Source organism: Marmota flaviventris, chromosome 16 (assembly GCF_047511675.1).
Source record: "Marmota flaviventris isolate mMarFla1 chromosome 16, mMarFla1.hap1, whole genome shotgun sequence".
Lineage (NCBI taxonomy): Eukaryota > Metazoa > Chordata > Mammalia > Rodentia > Sciuridae > Marmota > Marmota flaviventris.
The window spans coordinates 67,739,314-67,763,417 of record NC_092513.1 but is presented as its reverse complement, the minus strand read 5'-3'; the positions used below and the strand labels follow the sequence as shown (position 1 = coordinate 67,763,417).

At 51.8% G+C, this 24,104-nt stretch overlaps 1 protein-coding gene across 6 annotated transcripts in view; it reads right to left on the bottom strand.

Moving 5' to 3' along the window:
• Positions 1 to 8,687: 8,687 nt before the first annotated feature.
• Positions 8,688 to 24,104, bottom strand: part of Ppp4r1 (protein phosphatase 4 regulatory subunit 1) — a 50,854-nt gene continuing 35,437 nt past the window's right edge. For all 6 annotated transcript variants that reach the window (XM_071602477.1, XM_071602479.1, XM_071602478.1 and 3 more), the window contains 9 exons: positions 19,014 to 19,183; positions 17,379 to 17,474; positions 16,633 to 16,818; positions 15,549 to 15,710; positions 13,245 to 13,345; positions 11,520 to 11,640; positions 11,302 to 11,436; positions 10,884 to 11,025; positions 8,688 to 9,657 (listed from right to left, as the gene is read on the bottom strand). In XM_071602477.1, coding sequence (XP_071458578.1) covers positions 9,494 to 9,657; positions 10,884 to 11,025; positions 11,302 to 11,436; positions 11,520 to 11,640; positions 13,245 to 13,345; positions 15,549 to 15,710; positions 16,633 to 16,818; positions 17,379 to 17,474; positions 19,014 to 19,183 — 1,277 coding nt within the window. In that variant the 3' untranslated portion in view covers positions 8,688 to 9,493. The remainder of the gene's footprint in view (positions 9,658 to 10,883; positions 11,026 to 11,301; positions 11,437 to 11,519; positions 11,641 to 13,244; positions 13,346 to 15,548; positions 15,711 to 16,632; positions 16,819 to 17,378; positions 17,475 to 19,013; positions 19,184 to 24,104) is intronic.

Sequence of the window (24,104 nt, the reverse complement as noted above, 5' to 3'; positions counted from 1 at the left end):
CAGACTCCTCGTCACGTCGGCTCGTCAGGCTCAGGGTCCCAGGGACGGAGCAGCGGACGTTTTCCAGATAGTGTCAGCTTATGGGGAATTAATTTTCTTTGTTAACTTAAAATAACTATTTTAACCCTTGAGTGGCTTCTTTTTAAACCAAAAAATCGTGTTTCTTTGCTTTTCTATCACAGCAGAATCAGGATCTCATTAAGGTGGGGACACCAAGCCAGGTCTCTGCGCCGCCTGTGGCTGCGGCCCGGGCTCCTGCTTGTGCCTTTCACACCTCCTCGGTGCAGACCATTCGGGGAGCTGCCTCCCTTGTGCCGGCCGGCCGGTGGCTCTCGGGTCCCTTTGCCCACTGTAGCCCTCCCACAGTTCTGAACCACAGTCCGCAGCCCGACACCAGGTGGCCTCGGTGGCAGGCGGAGGCTGCGTGGAGCTGCCCGCCCTGCCCGCAGGCTCCGGCTACTCACTGCCAGTGATCAGCAGAGGCCTTTGCACTGGGGCGGCCGGAGGCGGCCCCCTCGCCCCGAGGCATCCACCCACCAATGTTTCTCAAACCCGAAACCTTCCGCGTGACAGACCCTCCCGTCAGCAGTGACCTGGATTGCTTGCTTGGGCTAGAATGTACCCGTCTCTGCCTGAATAAGCCATATGTATGCTCCTACACCAAGGTAGGTCGTCCCTGCCCTTAGTGAGCCCGCTGAGGGACCCCGACGACAGGATCGAGCAATAGGAAGAGACGCCTCCTGGGGGTAACTGGGACGCCCCTTTTGCTTCTGGCCCGTCAGATCAGATGGCTGCTGGGAGGCTCCTGGGAGGCCAGGCTCCTGAGGCAGCTGCTCGCTGGCTGGCCCCGAGAGGCCGCCTGCAGCTCTGCAGACAGACCCCATGCACCCCGAGGCCCTGTCCTCCTCCTGGTTAGTATTTATTTCCAGCACCTGTCTGATGCGGTTTTTTATCCTCTACCTATTGCACTGTTGTGACTTGTCGGCCATTATTTGATTTTTGTACGAAAAAAAAGCTTTGTTATAGAAATCAGCATACTATTTTTTTAAATCTGGAGAGAAGATATTATGGTGACTGAAATATGGTCAGGTGTCAAATATAAATGTATAAACGCCTTCTTGCTGTTCTGTCCGACATCTTACGTTCATTTTGTATTTGCTGGCAATACTGAAGGTTTCTTCTGTTGGTGTGAACTCTGATTTCTACAATGGTATCATGGGTTTTTAAAATCAGTGTCTCGTTACAACTGTCTCAGTGTTGGTGAACTAATTTTTGCCAGGACCATTATTGATTGAGCAAATAAATTCAACAGCCATTGGGGAAACGCCGCCTGCTGTGACCTCGTGCACCTTCTTTCTCTGGAACAGCCGAGCAGGCTACGGCTGAGGGGTGGGTCTGGGCACTTCCTCACGGGCAGGAATGCCTTGCCTGACGTGTCCCCCTTGTATGCCTCTGATGGCCACCTCAGTCCTGCACCCCTCTTCCCGAGAGGAACCTAGGAAGCGGCACAGGGAGCCTGAGGCGGGTGTCCTCCCCAGCAAGGAGGGCTCCCCACCAGCACTGTGGTGGGGGTCCTGGCTGGCATCTGTTCATATCTGTTGCCCTCACTTCCGGTGGAGATGTACAGAGTGGCCCGTCCCAGTGACTAACCCAACCTGGGTTTGCAAACCCCGCTGTGGGCTGCCAGTGGTCTGCAGGGGAGGCTAGGGCTCCTCTCACCTGCCGCCGGCCCAGCAAGGCCCAGGTGACGCGTTCACAGAAGTGGGCGTTTCAGACGAGAGGTCAATATGTGTGTGTGTGGTCAGTTTTTCCACTGCTGTGGCCAGACTAGCTGGCAGAATAACCTAGAGGAGGAAACGTGTTTCGGAGGTCACTCCATGGTCAGCTGACACCGTATGCCTGGACTCGGTGGTGCAGAGCGTCGTGGCACAGGAAGCAGACAGTGCCCTGCTCACAGGTACAAAAGACCTGCCACGGCATGACCTGCTCTGGCCAGCACACCTTACCTAAGCGAAGTGGCCACCTGGTTAATCCATGTCAGTGAATTAATCCACTTGTTAGGTCACATCCCTTGTTATCTAATTTCACCTCTGAAACCTCTCGAGTTGCCGCACACATGAACTTTTGGGGGACATCTCATGTCTAAGCCATAACCTTTCAACCCTAGCCCTCCAAAGCTCTTGCCCATCTCACAGTGCAGAACCCATGCAGTGCGTTTCCAAGAGGTTCCCCATATGCTGTTTTTTTTTTTTTTTTTAATTTTAATTTTTTTTTTTAGTTGTGGTGGACACAATACCTTTATTTATTTACCTATATGTGGTGCTGAGGAGCGAATCCAGGGCCACATGTACTAGGCAAGGGCTCTGCCGCTGAGCCCAGCCCAGCCCAGCCCAAGATTCCCCTTACTCTTAACAGTCTCAGCGTTACCCCAATGTCAAATCCCAAACCTCCTCAGACTCAAACTCTCAGCACGAGCCTCTTTAAAAGTTGAAGGACAAGTCACATGTGCCTAATATACAATGGCACAGAGTAAACCTCCATCCCGAAGGGGAGAAGCCAGGCATGGGGGCTGGGATGGGACGAGGAAGACTGAAACCAGCTGGCAAGCAAGTGTAGGGACAGCTGCACACCAGCCGGCTTCGCACCTGTGGCCTGCTCCACTTCTCTCCAAGGTCGTGGGGTTCGTCCCTGTGGCCTTGGTGGTGGCCCATGTGACCTGTTTCCAGGTGGTTCCACAGCTTTGGTTTCCCTCCCACGTGTCCATGCATCGCCCTGTCAGCAGCAGCCACAGGACTCCGGCCCTCTGCACTCTGCCTGGCCCCAGGCCTTCCTCTGAAGCTTGGTGGGAGCCTCCAGGACCCCTGCATCCAGCACCCTGTTTTCTTGCAGAACCAGCCACATGGTTTGTCTGGAGCAGTAGCCAGGACCCAGCTGCAGTGCCTGAGCACCTGGTGGCTGAGCATTGTGAGACACTTTCCTAGCTGCTCTACAAGCAGGGCACCCCGCTGGTCTTTTCTCAAAGGAACTTTTACTTTCACATCTTTGAGCCTGAGGTGGATGTGGTCTTGCCACTTTCTGCCTGATGTTTCTGGGTGAAGTGCTCAGCTTCTCTGTAACCCCTCTAACGACCATAACAACTACACCTTCCTCAGCCCAGTTTTACTTGTACTTTTCTGGCCAAACTGCAAGTTTCTAAAACCCTTCTGCTCCTGATGACTGCAGTAAACATGGTTAAAAGTCACCAGCAATATCCAAGCCACCCCCTGAATGCTGGGCTACCTTGAAATTTCCTCTGTTAGTTCATCACTTTCTTTTTTTTTAATACCAAGGATTGAACCCAGGGGCATCCAACCACCTAACCACCTCTCCAACCTTTTTTTTTTTTTTCCCATTTAGAGAGAGGGTCTTGCTAACTTGCTTAGGGCCCTGCTAAGTTTCTGGGGCTGGCTTTGAATTTGTGATCTTCCTGCCTCAGCCTCCTGAGCCACTGGGATGACAGGTATGTGCCACCACGTGTCAGTCCATCACTTTTAAATTCAATCTCACAGAAAGTTGGACACAAAATATAGACAACTTCTTTGCCAGAACATAATAGAGCTATCCTCCTCTGAAACCTCATGAGCCCAGTCTTTACTGTCCACAGTCCTGTTGGCATTCTATCTTCTGAGCTTCCACCAGAATCACCCTTTAAGCTCTGTGTATAGCATTCCAAGATGGGACCTAGTGCCTGTGTGACATTTTTTTCATTGCAACTTCTTCTCTGCTGTAGAATACATTTCTTTTTATTTGACAGTCTTTATTGAATCAGCACCAGGTACAATGAATACTAGAATACCTTAAAAGCAAACCCACCTTTGGAGCCTAGCCAACTGACCAGGCAGCAGACTGGGCTTTCTGGAATGTTCCATTATGTGTTTCTGGTTGTGATGCAGGAACTTCGTGCTCCTTGCTGTCATTCAAGGTCCAGGGGGAAGGTCTTGAGTCATAGAGAAAGCAAAGACTTCAAAACAAGGTAGATAGACATTGTCCCAGCACGTATGATGAGAAACTTCTGTGCTAGGACTGAGGAGACCCATGAAGTGCCAGGAAGGGACCTGAAGGAGTCCTTAAGTCTCGCCCACGGGCTCCTTTGGTGGAGCATAAAGACAGAGCTGCTGCTGTGTTCCTCCCTCCCCTTCACACCTGCAACTTGATGGCTTCTCCCTCTTTAGTTTGGGGACTTTGCTGTTACATTAGCATGACACAAAAGAAGGTTTTCTAGTACAGCAGAGGCGGGAGGAGCATCAGGTGTATCCACAGTATCAAAGTCACATCTGCTGTCTGTCTCATCCTCTGGTGTCCCTGAATTTGCTGTGCCCACAGGCCCTAGGCACCCGTCCCATCCCTCTTGGCTCCCACAGTGCTTGACTTGGGTGGCTGAGCCGACACTTGGCAGTGCTGCTAAGTGGCACTGAGCTGTGGGCAGGTCTCCTGCCAGCAAATGGCTTCCAGAGAAGGGCCGCGTGTACGGCAGAGCCTGGGCCTTACGGGAACCACATGCCCACCCTTCGCAACCTCCCCAGCTGTTTAACAGGGCAGAAGTGTACACGTGTGTCCCCAGTGCTGGTCGTCAGCATTATCCTCAAGTCGTCCCCTGCAAGACGAGATGTCTGACTTATCACTGTATCACAATGTCCCAGAGCCAGTCAGAACAAGATGATGGTTCATTTGTCAGCTGCACCCAGGACAGCATGGCAGGGACGCTCCTGCCATGGGCCATGGCCATCTCTGCAGTCACCACTAGCCATGGGGTCAGAGCAGGGGAGATGGACAGGGATGGCTGAGCACCAGCTATAAGCGGAGAGGGCCAGGGCCTCCTCTTTGAAAGGCTACCTTTCTGGAAAAGCCCAGCCAACTCTGCTTCCCTCGTAGGGACTTTTAAAAACCTTGCCCCACATGACTGCCTGTGAAGAGAGGTCTGCACAGCAGGTGCCATCTGCTCTGGAGAGGAGGCTGGGAGGCGAGGCTGGTGGCCCTGCAGGCTAAGCCAGGCCGTCCTGGGTGTCTGCCCCCCGGAGGGCCCCCAGGGAGGGCGTGGGGCGGGTTCTGGGCCTGAGCCTGCTCATGTTGCCCTTCCTAGGGGTGACCTGTCATGTGTGGACGCCCCTCGCCTGCGCTTCAGCCAGCAGGGATGATCTCTCGTACTCCTGGGTCTTGGGCGACTGGAACCGGGCCTTGTGTTCTGATTTGCCAGGTCTGACCATCTTGCTGTCTCCACTGGCAGATGGTCCAGAGGTCAGGATGACCAGGATGACCAGAGAGGCTGGTTGAGAAGAGAAACCAGAACCACCAAGTGTGGGACCAAGCGCAGGGCACCCCAGGACCTGGTTGGAGGCGAGGTCAGAGGGGAGGTCGGAGGGAAGGTCGGAGGGTGGTCAGAGGGGAGTGGGAAACAGAACCCTCAGTAGTTCTCTGCCCCCAACTTAAAATGCCAGTGTGAACAGCCTGATTCGGAGCCAGGGGCTGCCATGATGTGGGTAGGCAGAGTGGGCCTCCCCAGGGGTCGTGAGCCTCGACACAGGGCCAGTGCAAGTGGTCAGACGTCTTCGTGCTTTGAGAAGCGAGTGCCACAGCAGCACATTCCTCCTGGGCTTGGCTACCAGAGTCTCCCTGGGAACCAGGTCTCAGCCCACCCAGACCTACAGATGGGGTCTGCATCTGAGGGGGTCCCCAGCCACTGACACACGGGAACATGGCCGGACACTCTCCTCAATCACCAATGTCGCCAGCTTTCAGAACCAGCTAACCTGGGGTGGGGCTGGCTCAGCGGCAGAGCGCTCGCCTGGCACGTGTGAGGCCCTGGGTTTGAGCCCCAGCACCACATAAAACTAAATAAATAAAGGTTGTGTCCATCTAAAAATAAAAGCAAACACAACAACTAAGCCACCCAGCAGAGTCTGTGGTCCCGCTGCCCACCTCCTGAGCCCTCCCTGTCCCCTGTCCTCCACACCTTAGCTCCTGGGGGCCAGGCTGGCCCTGCACTATGCTGGCATCTGCTGGGGACAAGTCTGACTCAAGGATCTCTGTCAAGAACTGTGAGCTGTGCCCTATTGTCTCATGAACAGGTCAAAATGCTACTCGCAGCTGCCTGGCAGCCAATTAGTGACAATTACTGACATCCAGCGTGGAACAGTCACACAGCACAGGAGCTGACTGAAGCTGGGGGTGGGTGGCGCACACCTGGGATCCCAGTGACTCTGAGGCTGAGGAAGGGGGATCTCAAGTTCAAGGCCATCCTCAGCAACTCAGTGAGACCCCGTCTCAAACATAAGAAAGGGGGCTGGGGTATTGGCCCAGTGTGTGGCACTGGGTTCCATCCTTAGCACTATATAAAACTAGCTAAATAAAGGCACTATGTCCATCTACAACTAAAAATCATCAAAAAGAATTAAGAACGGTCAGGGGAGGTGGCTCAGTGACAAGCCCCCGCCCCAAACCCACGTTTTGAGCTTGGAGTTGCTCTTTTCCTCCCTTGCCTCATCATCAGTTCCATCCTGAACTATCCACAGAAGCGTTCCTGCGCACCAGGGGCTGGGCCTGCCCGTGTCATCTCCCCACAGCGGTCAGCACAGTCTTGATGACCACGCAGCCCCTGAACTGTTTGGGGACTTTTGCCCCAACCTTCCCAGGCCAGGCACAACCCGCTCCCCTGGACATAGACTGGCCCAATGTAAAGGGGAACTTCTGTCAACCAAGAGAAGGGAGCAGGTGTCACACCAATGCCCAGAGAGGATGACAAGCCCCAAGGAGGCGTCCCTGCCCCATGGCTGCAGACCCCCGAGGCAGGCATCCCTGCCAGAGGCAGGCACACTGACCACTGTACCACTCAGGCATGGCTGACCCTGGGAGTCAGAGGGTTCTAGAAGAAACTGACAGGTACCACCGGGACTTCAGGACATAGCTCACGCGCCCCTCAAGCAGCCGAGCAGGTAGCCTGGCTTCCTGGGGAGTCAACAAGGGCCACAGGGAACCCACAAAGGTGGAAAAACTTCCTCCTCCCAAACAAGGGGAGGGCAAGCGGGTGCTGCCAGGGGAGGCTGGGGGTGGGAAACTGCAGTCACACCAGTTCCTGGGGGACTGAAAGATGTGGCTGTCCTCTCCATCCCCAGTTTCTCAAAAGCCCCTAGTGGCTCAGGACAGTCTCAGATTAGCTCCGGCATTAGACCCTATCACGCATTCATTCCCATTTGTATTATTTACATGCTGGTTTTTTTTTTTTTTTGGGGGGGGGGGACCTCGAGATTAAACCCAGGGCCCTCGACCCCTACACCCCAGCCCTGTTTTGGATTTGATTTAGAGACAGGACCTCACTGAGTTGCTTAGGGCCTCACTGTTGCTAAAGCTGGCTTTGAACTTGCCATCTGCCTGCCTCAGCCTCCCGAGTCCTGGGGTGACAGGCGTGGGCCACCGTGCCCAGCACTACATGCTGTTTGTTGTCCTTGGTACTGGGGAGAGAACCCCGGGCCCTTTACCACTGAACTACCACCCAGCCCATATTTGAGACAGGGGCTGACTAGGCTGCCCAGACTGGCCTACAACTCACTCTCCTGCCTTGGCCAAGTGGCTGTGATGACAGGTGTGGCCACCATGCCAGCGCAGACAACTGTTATGGGAATGTCACCTTTTTATGTTTGCCGGTTTTTCCGCATCCTGGATGGAGATTTCATGAGCTCTGGACACATGTCCCCTCTCTGCACGGTTCCATGCTGCTTAGATGCCCAGTTTTCTCTCTCAGCAGAGCTTGTGCAGTGAGGGCTGCACAGTGGACAGGACCCAGCGCCCCTTCCTGAAGGAAGGCCATCCCTCAGCTCACCGTGCACACCACAGCCACCAGCAGACAGGGGAGGCCAGAGAGGGGCTCGTCAGCTGGCCCAGCATGGGAGAACCTGGGACGCACTGATGGGAGCTACTAAATGACGCGGTGCCTGTGTCCACTCACGTGGGAACTGAGGTCACACAGGAAAACCAAGAGGGGACTGGAGGGCAGCAGCACCAAGCTAGAGAGCCGGCTTGGGCACTCTGACACCCCAGGCATGAGCTCTCCACGCCGAAGTGCACATCCCCACTGCCACCTTCTAAAAGGCAGCTGTGCAGGACACATTGCGGTGCACAAGGCCGAGTCCTGAGGGAAGAGGGCGTCACGGTGGGAATAGCAGGAAGCCCGCACCTCGGATCTCGGCTAAGGGACATCGGGAGGTCCCATCTGCTGGTTGGCATTTGCCTGGACGACCCCCCCCCCCCACCAGGGCCCACGAAGCAAGAACAAACCAAGGCCGGTCACACAAGAGGCAGCTGGTACCTCCCCACCCACACCCAGGGTCCACTTCCTGAAGTCCCCACTGTGCGTAAGCAGCACCACCACCAGGGAGTGCTGGGGACACCAGGTGTACACACGGCACCTTCTAGAAGCACCTCTGATGGCCTCCTGTGGGAAGGGCAGGTACTGACCCTACTTTACAGACGAGGCCGAGATGCCCGGGTTAGCATCCTGTTCTGGTCACCTGAGGCTGCGGAGGGAAGCTCAGGAGGCCTGGCCTCTGCCAAGAGGACACCCGAGCAGATAATACAGGCAGAGTCCAGACAGACCACCGTGCTATTTAAAAGACCAATATTTTAATCTAGTTTCCCCATTTATACTAAATCATTAATACAGGTCACAAATTGCATTTATTTGTAGACATCTAGAAAACAATCCAAAGTGTAAACACCTCTCTGTATAGATCTTATTAATAAACTTTATTTGGACAAGAGAACTTGTGCCTCGACAGTTCCAACAGCATGATTAAGACTGCAGCACTCCCAAGAGTGGTCACAGGTATGTACAGCATGTGAAGAAAAGTCGCCCCTCGGAGCTGACCATGATCAAGTTAAAAACCCCGACGTAACAATATGCGTGCTAAGAAATCTCCTTCAGTCATGACCAGCATGAGAAACTCCAGGACAGAGACACCAGCAAACGTCTGTAAGTGCGCACAGCAATATGCTGCATCTGAGTTAAAATCAGACTCCACTGCAGTGTCAGCCTCAGCCCTCGGGAGACCCGCCCACAGCCTCCTCCTCCTGCGCCCAGCGGGACTCTTGGCCCGGCGGCAGACGGCAATGCTGAAGGTCTTCCGCCTGGGTGCGCGTGGCCTCTGGCTCCGAGGATCTCAGTGACCAGGGAGAGAGCAGCGCAGCTCTGGGGGAGCCAGTCCCGGCCACAGGGGAGACGCCTGCGGTTCAAGTGTCGTCAGTCAGGAAGACGAAGGAGTTAAGGCTTCGGTGACAGTTATAATCCTCTGAGAAGTTACTTCCCTTGAAGTCAAGATAGTCGTGTCTACTGGACTGCTCTTGACTCACCCTGCTCTCGGTGTGGGCCAGGCGCCTGCGGTGGAGTCTGCAAGGGGAGGGTCCGTCCTCCCTCCCTCTGCCCCGCCCAGGGCGCAGCCTCGGGGAGGCAGGAGGACTCGGGCACCTAGTAGGTCGAGGAGGCTGTGCTCGTGGCGTCTTGGGAGACTTTGGTAGTGGCAGGGTGGGTGCTGGCAAAGTACTTGACGTCGCTGTCCTGGTCCATCTGCAGGGCCATGATAGTCTGCTCCACCGCTTCCTGGTAGCAGCTGGCAGAGGCCAGGAAGTACTCTGCAAGGACAGGCGGGCATCGTGAGCCACCGTCAGCAAGGAGGAAGTCCAGCTACCACCAACAGGGCCTGCCGACCAGTGTCGCACAGGCCGTGCCCGGTCACGCACGGCACTCACATGTCCTTATGACACCGGGCATCTCATTTAGAGCAGCTGGGGAGGATGGGGCAGAGAGGAATGAAGGGAGGGGAGGGGGTCCAGGGGCAGGAAGGACAGCAGAGTGAATCAGACACTGGCACCACCTGTGTTCACACTGACCACATGACCTGTGTGACTCCACAGCATGTTCCATCACAAGGAGGAGAAGCTATACTCCATGTAAGTACAATGTGTCAAAATGCAGTCTACTGCCGTGTATGACTAATGACAACAAATTAGGGAAAAAAGGAGAAAAAGAACAGCTAAGGAATGTGAAAACTAAGAAAGACATGAACACAATATGCCCTTTGTAATCCCAGCAGCTCAGGAGGCTGACGCAGGAGGATCTCAAGTTCAAAGCCAACCTTAGCAAAAGTGAGGCCCTAAACAACTCAGTGAGACCATCTCTAAATCAAATCCAAAATAGGGCTGGGGAGGTGGCTCAGGGGTCGAGTGCCCTTGAGTTCAATTCCCTCCCCTACCACCCAAAAAACTGCTTTTTTAGCCATTAAAACACTGCCAACACCCCCCCCTCCCCAACACACACACACACATTCTCTCTAAAAACCAAGCCAAACCCTTCTTCTCTAGCCATTTTATCCTTTTACATTTTTATGTGTGTGTTTGTGGGGGGGGCGGGAGTGCAGTGTGTGGTACTGGGATTGAACCCAGGGGTGCTCTACACTAAGCTACATTCTCAACACTTTTTTAAAAATTTTAATTTTTGAGACAGGGCCTGAGTTACTGGAGCTGGCCTCCAAAAATTTGCCATCCTGCTGCCTCAGCCTCCTGAGTTGCTGGATTACAGGCGTGCACCACTGCATCCAGCTAGCCTGGCCCAGCAGTCACACGGTGTGCACAGGCAGCAACTGGCACACAGCCACATGCTAGCACCCACCCCCATCACTGTTTTCAGCTGTAAAAATGGTAAGTGCCCAAGATTAAAAATAAAAAAAAGCACAGAGCACTAATGAGGAGCCCGTTATGGCTGCGCCTCATGCCCTGCTACCAGAGCACTCCTATACACGTGGGGCTCCTGGCCATCCTGAGCCTGGTGCCCACTGCATGCTCCAGCCCTCTCCACCTACCCTTCTCCAGCAGAGTCTGTCTCAGGGTCTTGGCGAGCAGCACTCGGACGTTGGGGACCCTGTCGTTCGCCAGGGTCAGCAGGTGTGGCATCAGGTGCACAGCAAACTGCTCCATGGGGAGGCAGTCGTCCTCGATGACAGTCTGGAGGAGGGCGCAGGAGGGAGTCGGGGCAGGCTCTGGTGCACAGGGCATGCGGGAGTGCATGGACGTGGGGTGCCCCACGGCGCAACAGCGTGCGTACTGTCACCAGGGAAGGTGCCCAGCTGGCAGGGAGGGAAGGACTAGCAGAGACCAGGAGCCACATAGAGGCCACTGGTGGGCTCTGTCCCCAGCAGTGAGGAGGCAGGGGTGAGGAAGATGGGGGTGGCCAGCCAGGGCGCCAGGCCGATCCCCAGGGACACCCCTGGGCCTGCTCACCTGGCAGACGAAGACAAAGGCTTGTCGCCCAGACCACTTGGGGCACCTGCCAAAATTCTCCACCAGCTCATTGATGAGGTCCATGCCGAAGGTCGGGGGTGTGGCCATATGCAGCTTCTTCACCATCTCGCTGACCTGCAGGGAGCACGGACAATGAGGCCAGCCTCTGCTGAGAGCCGGGGAGCGGAATCTGCCAGGAAGCCAGAGCGTGGACCCACCAGCTTGTAGGAGATCCAGCGGACCGAGGAGACCTTGTCCGCGCACAGACTCAGGGCGATGGGACGCAGGTAGTCGTAGACGTCCCGGGGGCTGTACAGCTCCAGGAGCAAGGTCAGCTGCCTACAAAGACGGACACCAGGACGTCAAGAGCCAGCCAATGTCCAGACACAGACGGCAAGTAAACACAGGCCACTCGTCTCAGACTGCACCCCAGGACAGAGCCATGCCAGGGACACAGCAGGCCTCCCCACCCAGACCACCACAACCTGTGGTCGCCAGGACACACACTCCGCACCGCAGCTCGAGGTGACGTCTTCCCACAAAATGCCAGGAGCACAAAGCTGTGGAATTCTGGGCCCTCTGTCCCGTGGCTTGTTCCCATAGGTCCACACTGGAAGCATGGCCCCTAAGTGACAGTGATGAGGTGGTGGCACCTCTGGGAGGTGGCGCCAGGGGCAGGTGACCAGATCATGGTGTGCTGCCCCCACCAGTGGAGGCCCACTGTCTCGTGGGAATGGCCAGGTCTCCCTAGCCTGGTGAATTCCCAGAGGGTGGTCATCACAGGAGTGAGCCTGGCCCCTTGGCCTTTGGCTCAAATGGTGGCTCATTCCCTTGCTGTTCAGTGCCACGCTGTGACGGAGCCAGGCAGCAGCACCCACCATTTACACTGACCAGCCTCCAGAAATCTGAGCACATAAACTCTCCTTTACACACTGGCCAGCATCCTGTGTTTTGTGACAGCTACACAGGACAGACTAGGGCACATGAGGACTGAGAAAGCGCAAAGCCCTTCCTGGAGTGTTCAGCTGGAGCCTGGCACATTTCCCACAGGACGAGCTGAGAAACCCTGTCGGCAAACACGTGTGCTCAGTAGGAAGTTCAGCAGAACAGGGGGTCTATTGTGCTCCTGTCACAACAGGGGGCCACTGTGCACCTGTCACAACAGGGGGCCACTATGCACCTGTTGGGACTCCAGCAGCCTCCAGGGATGACCGCAGGGGGCCCCCCTGAAACTGCCTATCCTGTCTGGGGGAACCTGAGGACCTCTAGGACATCAAAGAGCATTACTTCCCAGAATGACAAGCGGGACACACCAATAGTCTGGCCTGCGTAACGTGTGGGTGGAAGAGGTGCCTGCTGCCACAGGTGAGACGAAGCCACCGGAAAGGCAGCCGGCTTCCCAGGCCAGGTGTGGGCTTGCACAGTGGCTGGAAGGTGGCGGACACAGGTGCTTGCGTACTTGTAAACTGTTGCCTACAGGGTCCTCTCCCCTGGGTCAGGAGGGAGGTCCCTCAGGTGTCAACAACACTGGGTGGCACAGGGCGCTCCGGGACCTTTTCTCACATGTAGGGAAAGCCCCAGGCCCCTGAGGGAGGCCATGGGCATAGGCTCACAGGAAGTGCTAGGGAGGGTGGGCACATGCTGCACCCCAGCGGGGGTGGGAAGCCTTCCTGAGCAAAGGCCCCTGGCTGACGTCCAGCCAACATCGCCTGCTGCAGGGAGAAGTCCCAGCTACCACGGGGACCCCAAGGACCGAGGGTGGCATGCTAGCAAGAGGAGAGGCCAACACCACGGAAAAGCGACGTGCCACAGCGAGCCTGGGGGCCAGGGCGGCTCGCACCTTTCTCACAGCAGATGGAGTCCTGCACCCCAAGAAGTGCCCAAGGAACTGCCAGAGACCTGGCCCTGCTCCAAGCGGGAGAGAGGAGGGCAGCCCGACTTACTCAGCCAGCTCCGCACGGAAACGCCAGTTCCTGCTGTTGTCGGTCACTAGGAACTCCTGCAGCTGGTACAAGTACTCTCTCCTCTTGTCAATGTGAAGGAGCTGCGCACAAAACACAGCATCTCACTCACCAGGACGAGGAGAGACGCCGCCCCTGGCCTGCTGCAGAGTGGACTCGAGTGTGGCTGTCCAGCGCTCTAGAGAAGCAGGGCCCGCTGGCACCGTGTAGCAGAGATGCTCGACTCGATTTCCCAAGTGACCCACTTGACCTGCAGAGCCACTGTCGCTCTGGAAGAAGTCTTGGTTCCCTCGAGGCTGCGGCAGGCCTGCACTACCCTTGGGCTCCCCTCACATGTACCCCGAAACAGTGACTCCCCCTACATGTGCAACAAGGCCAGTGAACGCCCTGTCACACAGAGTAGGTACTTAATGCAGATTTGAGCAAAAAGATAAACGCACCCGACAACTGCTCTGCCCGTGCCTACAGGACGACCGGGCGCAGACACCCGCCCCACAGGGGCACAGCTGGAGGACCGGTGGAGCCCGAGGAAACGCTGACGACACCTGTTGGCGTTGCTAGAGCCCCCTGACCAGGAGTCATTCCCAAACTATCCCACGAGTGTTGTAGGACACGGGAGCGACCAGCTGTCAGCACTGCACAGAATGAGCCTTCATGCCAGCCGAGGAAGCGATGTGGAAGAGGGAGGAGAAGAAGGGCCAGAGCTGGGCCAAGCAGTTGTCTACCACCTTCCACATTTACAAGTACTGGACAATTCACTTCAATTTCAAAAGCAAACTCAATAATTCAGAGCAAAACAACTTCTTGGCTCCTGTCTCCTGAAAAAGCCTGACAGACAGGTGCCCAGGAACACAGTGCACGGCGGGCTCGACGCACAGGCCTGCCCACAGACAGCTCCACACCCCGGCCCCCACAGCCCAGGCTCAGACAGACATGGGCCACGAGACACGGAGTAAATGAATTCTCGAGTCCGTGGCCACACTGGAGAGCGCTTTGAAAGGGAGATGAAAGGACCGCGCATCTTTTCTAGGGAAAAAGATGTCAAGACTTCAACAGCATCCGCTCAGCAATTTCTTGCTGATCCCAAGGGTGAAAGGTTCATAATGCAGGAATCAAACGGATGCCACGACCAAATGACCAGACACGTCACCAGAATACAAGGGCCGACACCATGTCACACTAAGGCAAAACATGGAAAATAACTGACAACTCACCCAGGAAGACCAGGTAGACAGTATGCCTGTGAAAGCCCCGGCTTAATCAGAATCAAGCTGCATGGCAACACCTAGACAAATCCAAACCAGGGGGTAACGTGCAGAACACCTGGCTGGACTCTCACAAAATGTCAGTGGCACTGAGAAGTCATGTGACCAGGCACAGAGGCACCCGCCTGTCATCCAAGCAGCTAGGGGGGCCAAGGCAAGAGGATTCCAAGTTCAAGATCAGCCTCAGCAACTTAGCAAGGCCCTAAACAATTTATCAAGACCTTCTCTCAAAATATAAATAAATAAATGGCTGGGTTTGTGGCTAAGTGCCCCTGGGTGCAACCCTGGTACCCCACCAAAAAACAAAACAAACAAATAGGGAAAATGTTTTGAGGAAGAGCTAAAACATTTAAATTCAACATGTGCTTTCTAGTTGGACTTTGAATTAAAGGGATAAAAGCTATAAAGGACATAATTGAAACAAAAAAATTTCAGTCTGCTCTGTATAAAATAGTCTTAACAAAGTCAGTTTTTTTTTCCCAAAAGCAGGATTATAATTTCTTCCATATACAATTACTTTTCTAATTCAAACTACTTTAAGATGGGTGGTGGCAGAGGGGCTGGCCCTGGGTTCCATCCCCAGGACAACTAGTTCAAGGTGACAGTCTGAGAAGCAGGCCATCTGTGAACCCAGGCCCCCACCCAGGACAGCAGAGGGCCAGTGTCAAAGGAGTAAGCACTCCTGGAAGGCCACAGAACACAAGCCCACGGTTCCTAAGAGGTTAAATGTGTATCTTATTCTACAACGCCAAAAAAGAAAACGGTACACGTTTGTACACATTTGTTTAAAAATTAATGTTGGCATAAATTTGAATTAAAAAAATTAAATGACACGAGCAAACTATCAGAATGAGGCTTTTTTTTCCCCCTCAAGTCACATCTTACCACCAACTCAGGGGTGTATTTCCTTATAAAGGAACACACAGAAATCCTGCTGATCACCAAAGACACAAAACATAAACAAAATTTTAGATTTATATTGGAATTTCATTATGTTTTATGTGAAAAGTTTTAAAGTTACCTTCAGAAAATCATGCAAGTGTTTAAGGACACCTATCCTGACTTCATCGAGGTCTTTTAAAAATCCATTAAAAATTGGAACCAGATCTGCAGCTGTCAACTGATCCCCAAGAATAACCGCAAGTTCATGGATGGAGAATGCTAAGGTTCTTCGGACTTTCCACTGCAGAACAAAAGCTACGTTAGCAAGTTAAATACAAGTGCACAGTACTTTGAATATTAATCTCAAAATATAAGAGCAAACACATAATAGTAGAAATAATGGATGCTAAATTTTAAACATCTATTATGAGAATTAAAATATATATATATATATATATTTATCTGCTTTCCATTTCCCTTTCATTTATGAAGAAAACGATGCTTGAGGGAATCCCTAACGGACCAGTTTTGCCATTCTGTGACCATTAGGTCCCTGATTTTCTGATGTCCACAGGACTCAAAGGCTACCTGGCTCCATCCCACTTGACTCTTCAGAAGTTGTTTCAAGTCTTAGATAAAAACCAATAAAATTTGTTTGTATGGAACTGACAACTTAAATACAAGAATAGGAAAATCTTTTGTGTACAGCCCTTGGAAAAGAACTCAACAAAAATCTCATTTGCTAAGAAACTAAGTTAAAAACATCTTTTCCTCCACATGGCCTTAATTTAAAAACTGACACTGTGACTTAAAACTTCACCTACAGAAGCATTTCCACCAACAGCTTCGCAGCAGCCCCTACACTTGACGTATACCCATTTGCTCAGGTTCACACATAACAGGTGGAGGCAGAGATGTCTGATGAGGAGAGGGGACAGGCAGGCACAGGAGCCCCGGGAATGTTGTGGAATGGAGACCATCAACTCCAAGGCAGAGGACCTAGTACTCTATGGAGACGGGGCCCCTGTGGTTCCATTCAAATGAAGCCCTGCGATACACTCCAGAGGCCAGACGCTGGAATCCTGATGCAAAACACTCTCTGACATGACCTTTAAGCTCACCCATATAAGATTGACTGAAACAGAAACTCTCTAGGCTTTAAAAGCCAAAAAATGTGGGCCTTGTGTGTATAGGGTGCCTGGTCCCACCTCAGCCTCACCCACCTGCATGTCCGAGGCCAGGGTCTCATAGGTCTCTCGCAGGCAGTGCCAGTTCTGCCGGCCGAGGGTCAAGGCCACGCCCGGGAGGCTGTACGCACAGTGCTTAGCGATCTCAGTGTCAACCGTCTGTGCACGAGAGGGGTCCGTCATAGATAGATACTGATCTAGCAAAGCCTGAGGCACAACATCCTAATGAATAAAGAGGACAGTAACACATTTTGAGCATTTAAATGTACTTTCAGCAGTTTAGACATAAATCAGGTAAAAATTACTTATTTTTTTAAAAGTACTTTTGGTTGTCAACGGACCTTTATTTTATATGTGGTGTTGAGAATCAAACCCAGGGCCTCACGTGTTAGGCAAGTGTTCTACCACGCCACTTTTAAGCACCTGGATTTTAAGGTTGAATTTTAGGCTATTAGTAATTGCAAAGAGATAAGAAACACATACTAAGGAAAACGTGTGTGTGTACAAAGCAAAACTAGAACTAATTAAGATCTTAAACAATAAACAGCATAAAGACCAGTTAGAATTAATTACTAAATTTAAAAGCTAAGTTACAGATAAGGCCGCACTGTGGTGGCCTGGGATGATCCTGCTTCTCTTGAGAGGTGAAAAGCGGTACCCGTGTGCTCACAGACCTGTGAAGGTCTGTGAGGGAAAACCTGGCGGGGATGGCCCTGGGGGAGGTTCCCTGCTGCGTGTCCTCACCCAGCATGATCCCCCCAACCCCACCCAGCGGGGCTCACCTGCACTTTGGCCCGCCTCTCCTCCTCAGGGCTGAAGCCACTGCTGGTGCTCATGTCCGAGTCGTCATGGGCATAGTGAGGAGTGGAGTCCACGCCCTGTTGGGAAACAGACATGCTTAGAGAGTCCTTCTCCTCCAAGTTGTCCTCATTAAAACCATTTTACTAGGCTACTTACCTCTCAAGGCTGCCATACAGATAGGAACACATATCAATTCTTGAGGTTTTTATGAGTCTCTAAACACACGGCCTTGGGCTGGGTGCAGCTCAGCTCCGTGCAAAGCACTTGCCTCGCACGCCCAAGGCCCTGCTTGATCCCCAGCACCATGAGCACACACAAGCCCAGCCCCAGGCCCGTGAGAACCTCCTCTGCTTTAAAGCAAGCTTGCCGAGAAGCTGCTCAATCTGTGAATATTCACTCCAGGAAAATGAGAGTGATTAAAAAGTCCATCTGCGGGGCTGGGGCTGGGCTCAGTGGTAGAGCACTCTGCCTAGCTTGTGTGAGGCACTGAGTTCCCTCCTTGGGATCACATTGAAAAAAATCAATAAACAAATAAAATAAAGGTATTGTGTCCATCTACAACTAAAAAAAAATATTTTTTAAAGCAGATTTGAAAATAGTTTTGCAATGGACTAAATATTTTGAATTAGCTCATTCATAAAACAGTACTCCGAGGCTTCTTTCAGTCAACTGTCCGAGAGGCCACTGGGTGTCATACACAGTGTCTCTTCTGTTTGTTCTTGGCTCTTTAATATCTAATTCAGAAACATCTACTTTTAACCACAGAACTCTCCTTCACACAAAGCCAACAAATAAAAAACCATCTAAAATGCAGATATAGCACAGCAGTCAAAACTCCAACAAACAGTCGGCATTTCCCTCCAGAGCACTGGTGTTCTGCAGATCTCTGACACACCAGATGTCACCCAACAAACACTAAAGCAAATGCACCAGAGCTCCAAGAACCTGCCGTCCCCAAAGAGTAAGAGCGCGCTTTCCTGAGCTTATCACTCGAGCCACTAGGACCTGGGGCCACTGGATTCTGGCATTGAGTGGCATGTTCCCTCTCTGCCTTTAAACCACCCAGGGAGAAGGGACAGAGCAACTGCCGCTGGCTGCTGGGGCTGTCGTGGGAGACCAGGGAAGGACCATGTGGATTCACAAGAGCGCAGTGACGACGAGGCTCGTAACAGTACCCACCCTCACACTCGAGTCCAGACAATGCCACTGGCCCTCCGCAACGTGGCCTCAAGTCCCGATCTTCTCAGAACACTGTGTTGCTTGCTGCAGTGAAATGGTCCGACCAGAAACAAAGCACCTCTCCAAAAAGAAAAGGGAAGAGTTAATTATTCTTAATAAAGGGCTTTGTTTCCAGTAAGACTATTTCACTGCAGTGAGCTACGTTAGCATGAAGCCCACCATATGGCCCCAGGCAGGACTGGGGCACTCCCCAGGCATTCACTACGGCACAGTGTCACAAGGACAGGACGTGGACAGTCGCTTTTACTCTGTGCAAGAGGACGTAGTAAACCGGCAGCCCCAGAACATGCTAACTAGACGTGATTAGCCACAGCCATCCCCACCAAGGCCGCTGAGGCAAACCGCTGTCGCGCGGTCAACACCTCGTGGTTCGTTACCTCAACGGCATCGCAGATTAAAGGCACAGAATCATCTTGAGTTAGTTTACAATTTGGTAGCTCATTTATACCCGGTTCGTCTTGCAGGTCACTCTTTTCCACGCTGCCGGTCTCCTCGTGAGCATCCAGACAGGAAGCGCGCAGTGCGGCCGACAGCACTTCCACTTGTGCTGCAGGCAGAAGAGGGACACAGTGAGCGGGGCGGGCTCTGGCGTGCTCCTCCACGGCACAGCACAAGGCACCATCAAAGGACGGATGTGTTTTTACACCGCATAAAAAAGCTGAAAAAAATGTCTACTATTGTAAATCATTAGTCCCTCCAGAGAAGAGGAGACCACTAATATGCTAATAGGCCTCCACGGGTCAGTTGCGCCACCCGCTACCGCACACCGCTCTGCGTCAGGAGGAGAGATGCTACCTAGGTGCTGGAGGGACTCGAGTCTGACATGAAAGGAGTCAGTCGAGAGAGTGGACCACCTCTGGTAGTGCGTGAGCCCGCTGGCAGAACAGTAGCCCACAGACTCTGCCAACGTTACAGCGGGCACTACACAGGCCCCTGCGCATACTCCTCAGAACATTGAACACCTCTCCCATCTCATTCCGCTTCGCTCTGCTCTAGTTCTTCTTGACATTGAAAAAGAAGCCACATGTCCCAAGACCAGGGACACTGTAGAAATGCTGTCTTCCTTGCAGCGAACCAAGAGGACAACTCAGCAGCAGCGGTTCTTCAACCTGGCGACCGCAGTGCTTCCCTCAGCAAGGGATTCACAGCCACAGAAAAGCATCCTCACTAACCCCCCACTCTCACGAGGGTCAGCAAATGCACTGCTCACACCTACTCCAAGTAGCACTCCACTTTAATACAAAGTTTGTGTTCAAAAAAATGATCAACAAGCGAGTGACATGGCTTGCTAGTGGGCTGCAGCACTTGGACAGTGCGCCCTGTCAGTACCTGGCAACGGGGATGTGAGGTGCGCTCAGAGGGAGCCCTGTTCTAGCAGGTTGTCACAGGCTAAGTTAATAAACCGTGGTGCTGACTCCTACAAGTTCTGTGAAAGCATGCTCTCGCTCACTCTTCTCAGAATCTCAGTGGCAATTTGTAGGCTCTCTTTATAGACGTTTCTGTTCCTCCTGGCGTCTTTCAAGATTCCCCAGCTGAAGCACAACAGCAGCACAGCAGGCCACACCATATACCACTACATGGGTGGCCGCTGCCAAGTGAGGCAGGCACACGCCTGGCCATCGCCAGCACCCTGGAAGTGAGTGCGACACCAGCCTCTTATGGAACATCCGACACAGGCCCCTTATCTAAGTGCTCTGCATCCTTCCCATTGTCATGTGTGTGTTGGTGCATTTTGTAAGTTTTTATGCTCATAAAAATGTAAATGAGTTACACTGTGAACTTACCTTTTTCAGAAAACTGAGATGGAACCTAGAGCTGCATCCTCAGAATTGAAGCTTAAATTCTCCAACCAGAGAACAAGGCAGAATCTTCAGCTTTGCTACTGCTGGGATTTTAGGAGGATCTAAAGGGCCATGGTGAGGAACTTAAGGAGACTTTCACCCAGGCTTGCCTCTCACTCGCAGTGCAGACTGAAACCCCAGGACCCAGAATTAGGGACTCAGAACTAAGAGTCTGTGAGCAACACTGAAATCTATCTGTTGCTCGCTTTACCAAGAGTCTCAGGCTGCTGCTCTGAGAGACAGCTGCTGGAACGGTGTCTCTCCCCCCAGGACTCTGGAGTTACTACAGGGACAGCCGATTCTGTGTTATGTGTCACCCACAGCCAACTACTGTCATTCCCAATGGAAATGATCACTCCAGACTATGAGGGTTTAGCACATCTAACTCCAATGACAAACATAGAGCACTCCGAGAGGGGAACGGGGCCATTTAATCACACGCCCAGCAGGTTTTTAGGTGGCACGAACCATGAATCTATGAAGAAACACAATCCCCAGAGACACATCAAAGAGATGGGGACCACCTGAAACCTTCAAACTTTGGTCTTTTCCTGAAGGGACTGGCACAGCTGAGCTAACCCTTCAGGATCTCCCACTCTCCACAACCATGCTGTGATCATTAGAAGTTCCTAAGGCCAACAGTAATTTACTGATTTTAAACAGTGAACAACACAGCTTTTCTGATAAACTCTCAATGGGCCTAATTCTTCAGTTGGACCCAAACTAGAAAGAAATCAATAGCTTTGTGAGCAGATCTTATGCAGTGTGTGGACCTCATTGTGGCAGGTCCAGCCAAGGGAGGCATTCTGCTCAGTGGCTGCTCCCTGTTCTACCCTGGATCTGCCTAGCCACCCTGCAAGTCAGGTGTCTCATCATGTGGGATCTACATGGAGATCGTCCCACAAGGATCTATCTGCTCTAACCAATAAAGGGTTCCCACAAAACAGGACTCCCAATGTTATCTAAGAAAACACAGCTAATGTCATACCCCAAATCCACAAGGCAGCAAAAAGTATCCGTGCTCACAGGAAGGTAAGATGGACATCAGCGAGACCATGACGTGAAAGCTGCCTTAGAAGAAATCCACTAAGTCTTGCTGTCCCCAGAGCACAGCCACAAGGAAAGAGATCAGGTGGGACTGAAGCTGAGTGTCCATTAGTGTCCTGAAAGGGCTTCCCCGGTAGACAGTGGACAAGCTCTGTTGTGAGAGCCCCTGCAAAGCCCAACAAGAAGAAATCCACGAGGCCACCAACTCCCAGGGTGTGCTCCCTGGTGAGAACTTTGTTTTCAATCTCAGATTAAGTTCTACCTTTGGAACACATCACTGTTTTCTGACAGTTTGAAGGAATGACTGCCCTGCAAAGGCATAAGTAGAAAATAAAAAGCACCCCAAATTAACATCCATTCTTTTAAGGCATTATTTAACACAGAGTATATGTGCCCTCAGATCTCAACAAAATCAAGCACTCAAGAATTCTGCAGCCTGGAGCTGGGGTGCAGCTCAGTGGCTGAGCCTCTGTGCACTATCCAGCACGCTCAGGCCCCGGTTCTACCCCCAGCACCACACCATCTGCTCCTCTGCCTCAAATCCCAGGATCGCTGTCTGGTTTGCAGCTGCCATCTCCTAAGTCCTGATACAGTGACCATCAACAGGTGCTCGGTCAGTACTACTGAAAGAAGGACCAACCTGCCAAGGAAATATGTGCAGCAATCCTTGCCACAGTGGACAGAACAACATGATAACTGTTAATCTACCAGGTTACAGAGCTGAATTAGATTAGATCACAAGACAGTATCTACACTGAAATCTCTCAGCTGTAGCTTATAAAGTTACAATGTAATGTTAAATCAAAAAGTACAGTATTAGCCATCTTCAGAAACATGGGTCATAAGCTAGGCTCAGGAGGCTGAGGCAGGACAGTCACAAGTCCAAAGCCAGCCTCAGCAACTTAGTGAGACCCTGTCTTAAAAAAAAAAAAAAAAAAAAAGTGGGACAGGCCTGGGGTGTAGATCAGTGGTAGAGCTCCCCTGGGTTCAACCCCTAGGACCAAAAAAGAAAGGAAGGAAACAAAGTCATATCCTGGAAGGTGCATTTACCCAAGTCTTTTATTTTATTTTTAAAAAATATTTTCTTAGTTGTAGTTGGATACAATATCTTTATTTATTTTTATGTAGTGCTGAGGATCAAACCCAGTGCCTCACACATGGGAGGTGGGTGCTCCACCACTGAGCTACAGCCCTAGCCCTTACACAAGTCTTTTATAAAAAGTGAACTATGGAAGAAGCTATTTTAATTGCTGAAAAATTAAAACTCATTCAACACTTCAATTAACAATTTAAAAGTGCCTGCGAGTGTCTGAAAGCCAACAGGCACTGTGATAAAACGAGAACTCCCAGGACAGGCTCGAGGACCAGCTGGCAATTTTTTTTCATAAAAATGGAGTTTAAGAAAATGAAATATGAGGTATCGAGGTTTAATACTTTATCAAATTTAAGTGGGTAATTAATAAAAAAAGACAAATGAAAAGCGGGAGAGAGTGAAGGCACTGGTGGCTCCCGCGGCCCTAGTCTGGGGTCTAATTCTGTGCTTGATTCTCACTGGGGTAGACAGGAAAGGAGGGGGACACAAGTGAGATCTGGGTCAGGATTTGTGTTTGGCAAACAAAATAAAATCCTCAGCCCTTGCTACGTGGTGAAACTCCATAGCAGGAGCTGCGACTGAAGAAGGAAGCAAAGAAAGTAAAGCTCCAAGGCTTCTGTGGAAATGACCTCCTGGGAGGGAAGACCATAGCACCCTGCTAACATTCAGTCTTCCGCTCGTGCCAGTTTCAGAAAATAAGAGGAGTGAACTTATAGTGACATGCCACAGGGCTGATCCTGGTCAGACTCCAGGGCTCTGTGCCGACTTGGGAGCATTCTGGAAAGGGCAGAGCGGCGCCCAGAGGGTGGGGAGGGAGCGCGACTCACCGGGGTGTGGCGCTACCTGCCTGTGCTTCTCCATCTAACCCCGTCCAATCAAAAGCATGACTTTTACTGATAGAAATTATACCCCCATAACTCTTATAAAATAAATGTTAAAAAAAAAGAAACTGATTACTTTTCAATTAATGTTCAACCACCAAGTGCAGGAGTTAGCCTTTAATCATATTAATTTTTCCCAAGTGTAAAATTATAACAGAAAATTGCTTAAAAAAAAATCACAATAAATGAAAGTCAAATAACAACAATTGCTAACTTGACCATGCCAATGCAATTTTCAAAGTTCAAACATAATGTTTTCTACATTTTAAAAGGATACTGATGCTATCATTGTATCTGCTTCAGAAATGGACATTTCTCAATATTGGGCAAACTGACAGTTTAGAAATTTTAGTTTTTGGAACAAACAGGGAAATAAAAAAATTCAGAAAGTAATATAAGATCCGAAGACTTGTACTTATGGGATCTTCCAAAATCACCTTTTGGTTTAAATAACATTTTGGCTTTCCCCAAAGGACCCAGGAATCATCAGGAAGGCCATGTCTTCCTAGGGGCAGGGAGCGGGCCTCTTCCCTCACTGGCTGGGCCCACTTGCTCCACCCTCTTCCTACAATTCCAACAGGCAGGGCAATCGGCAGAGCAACAAAC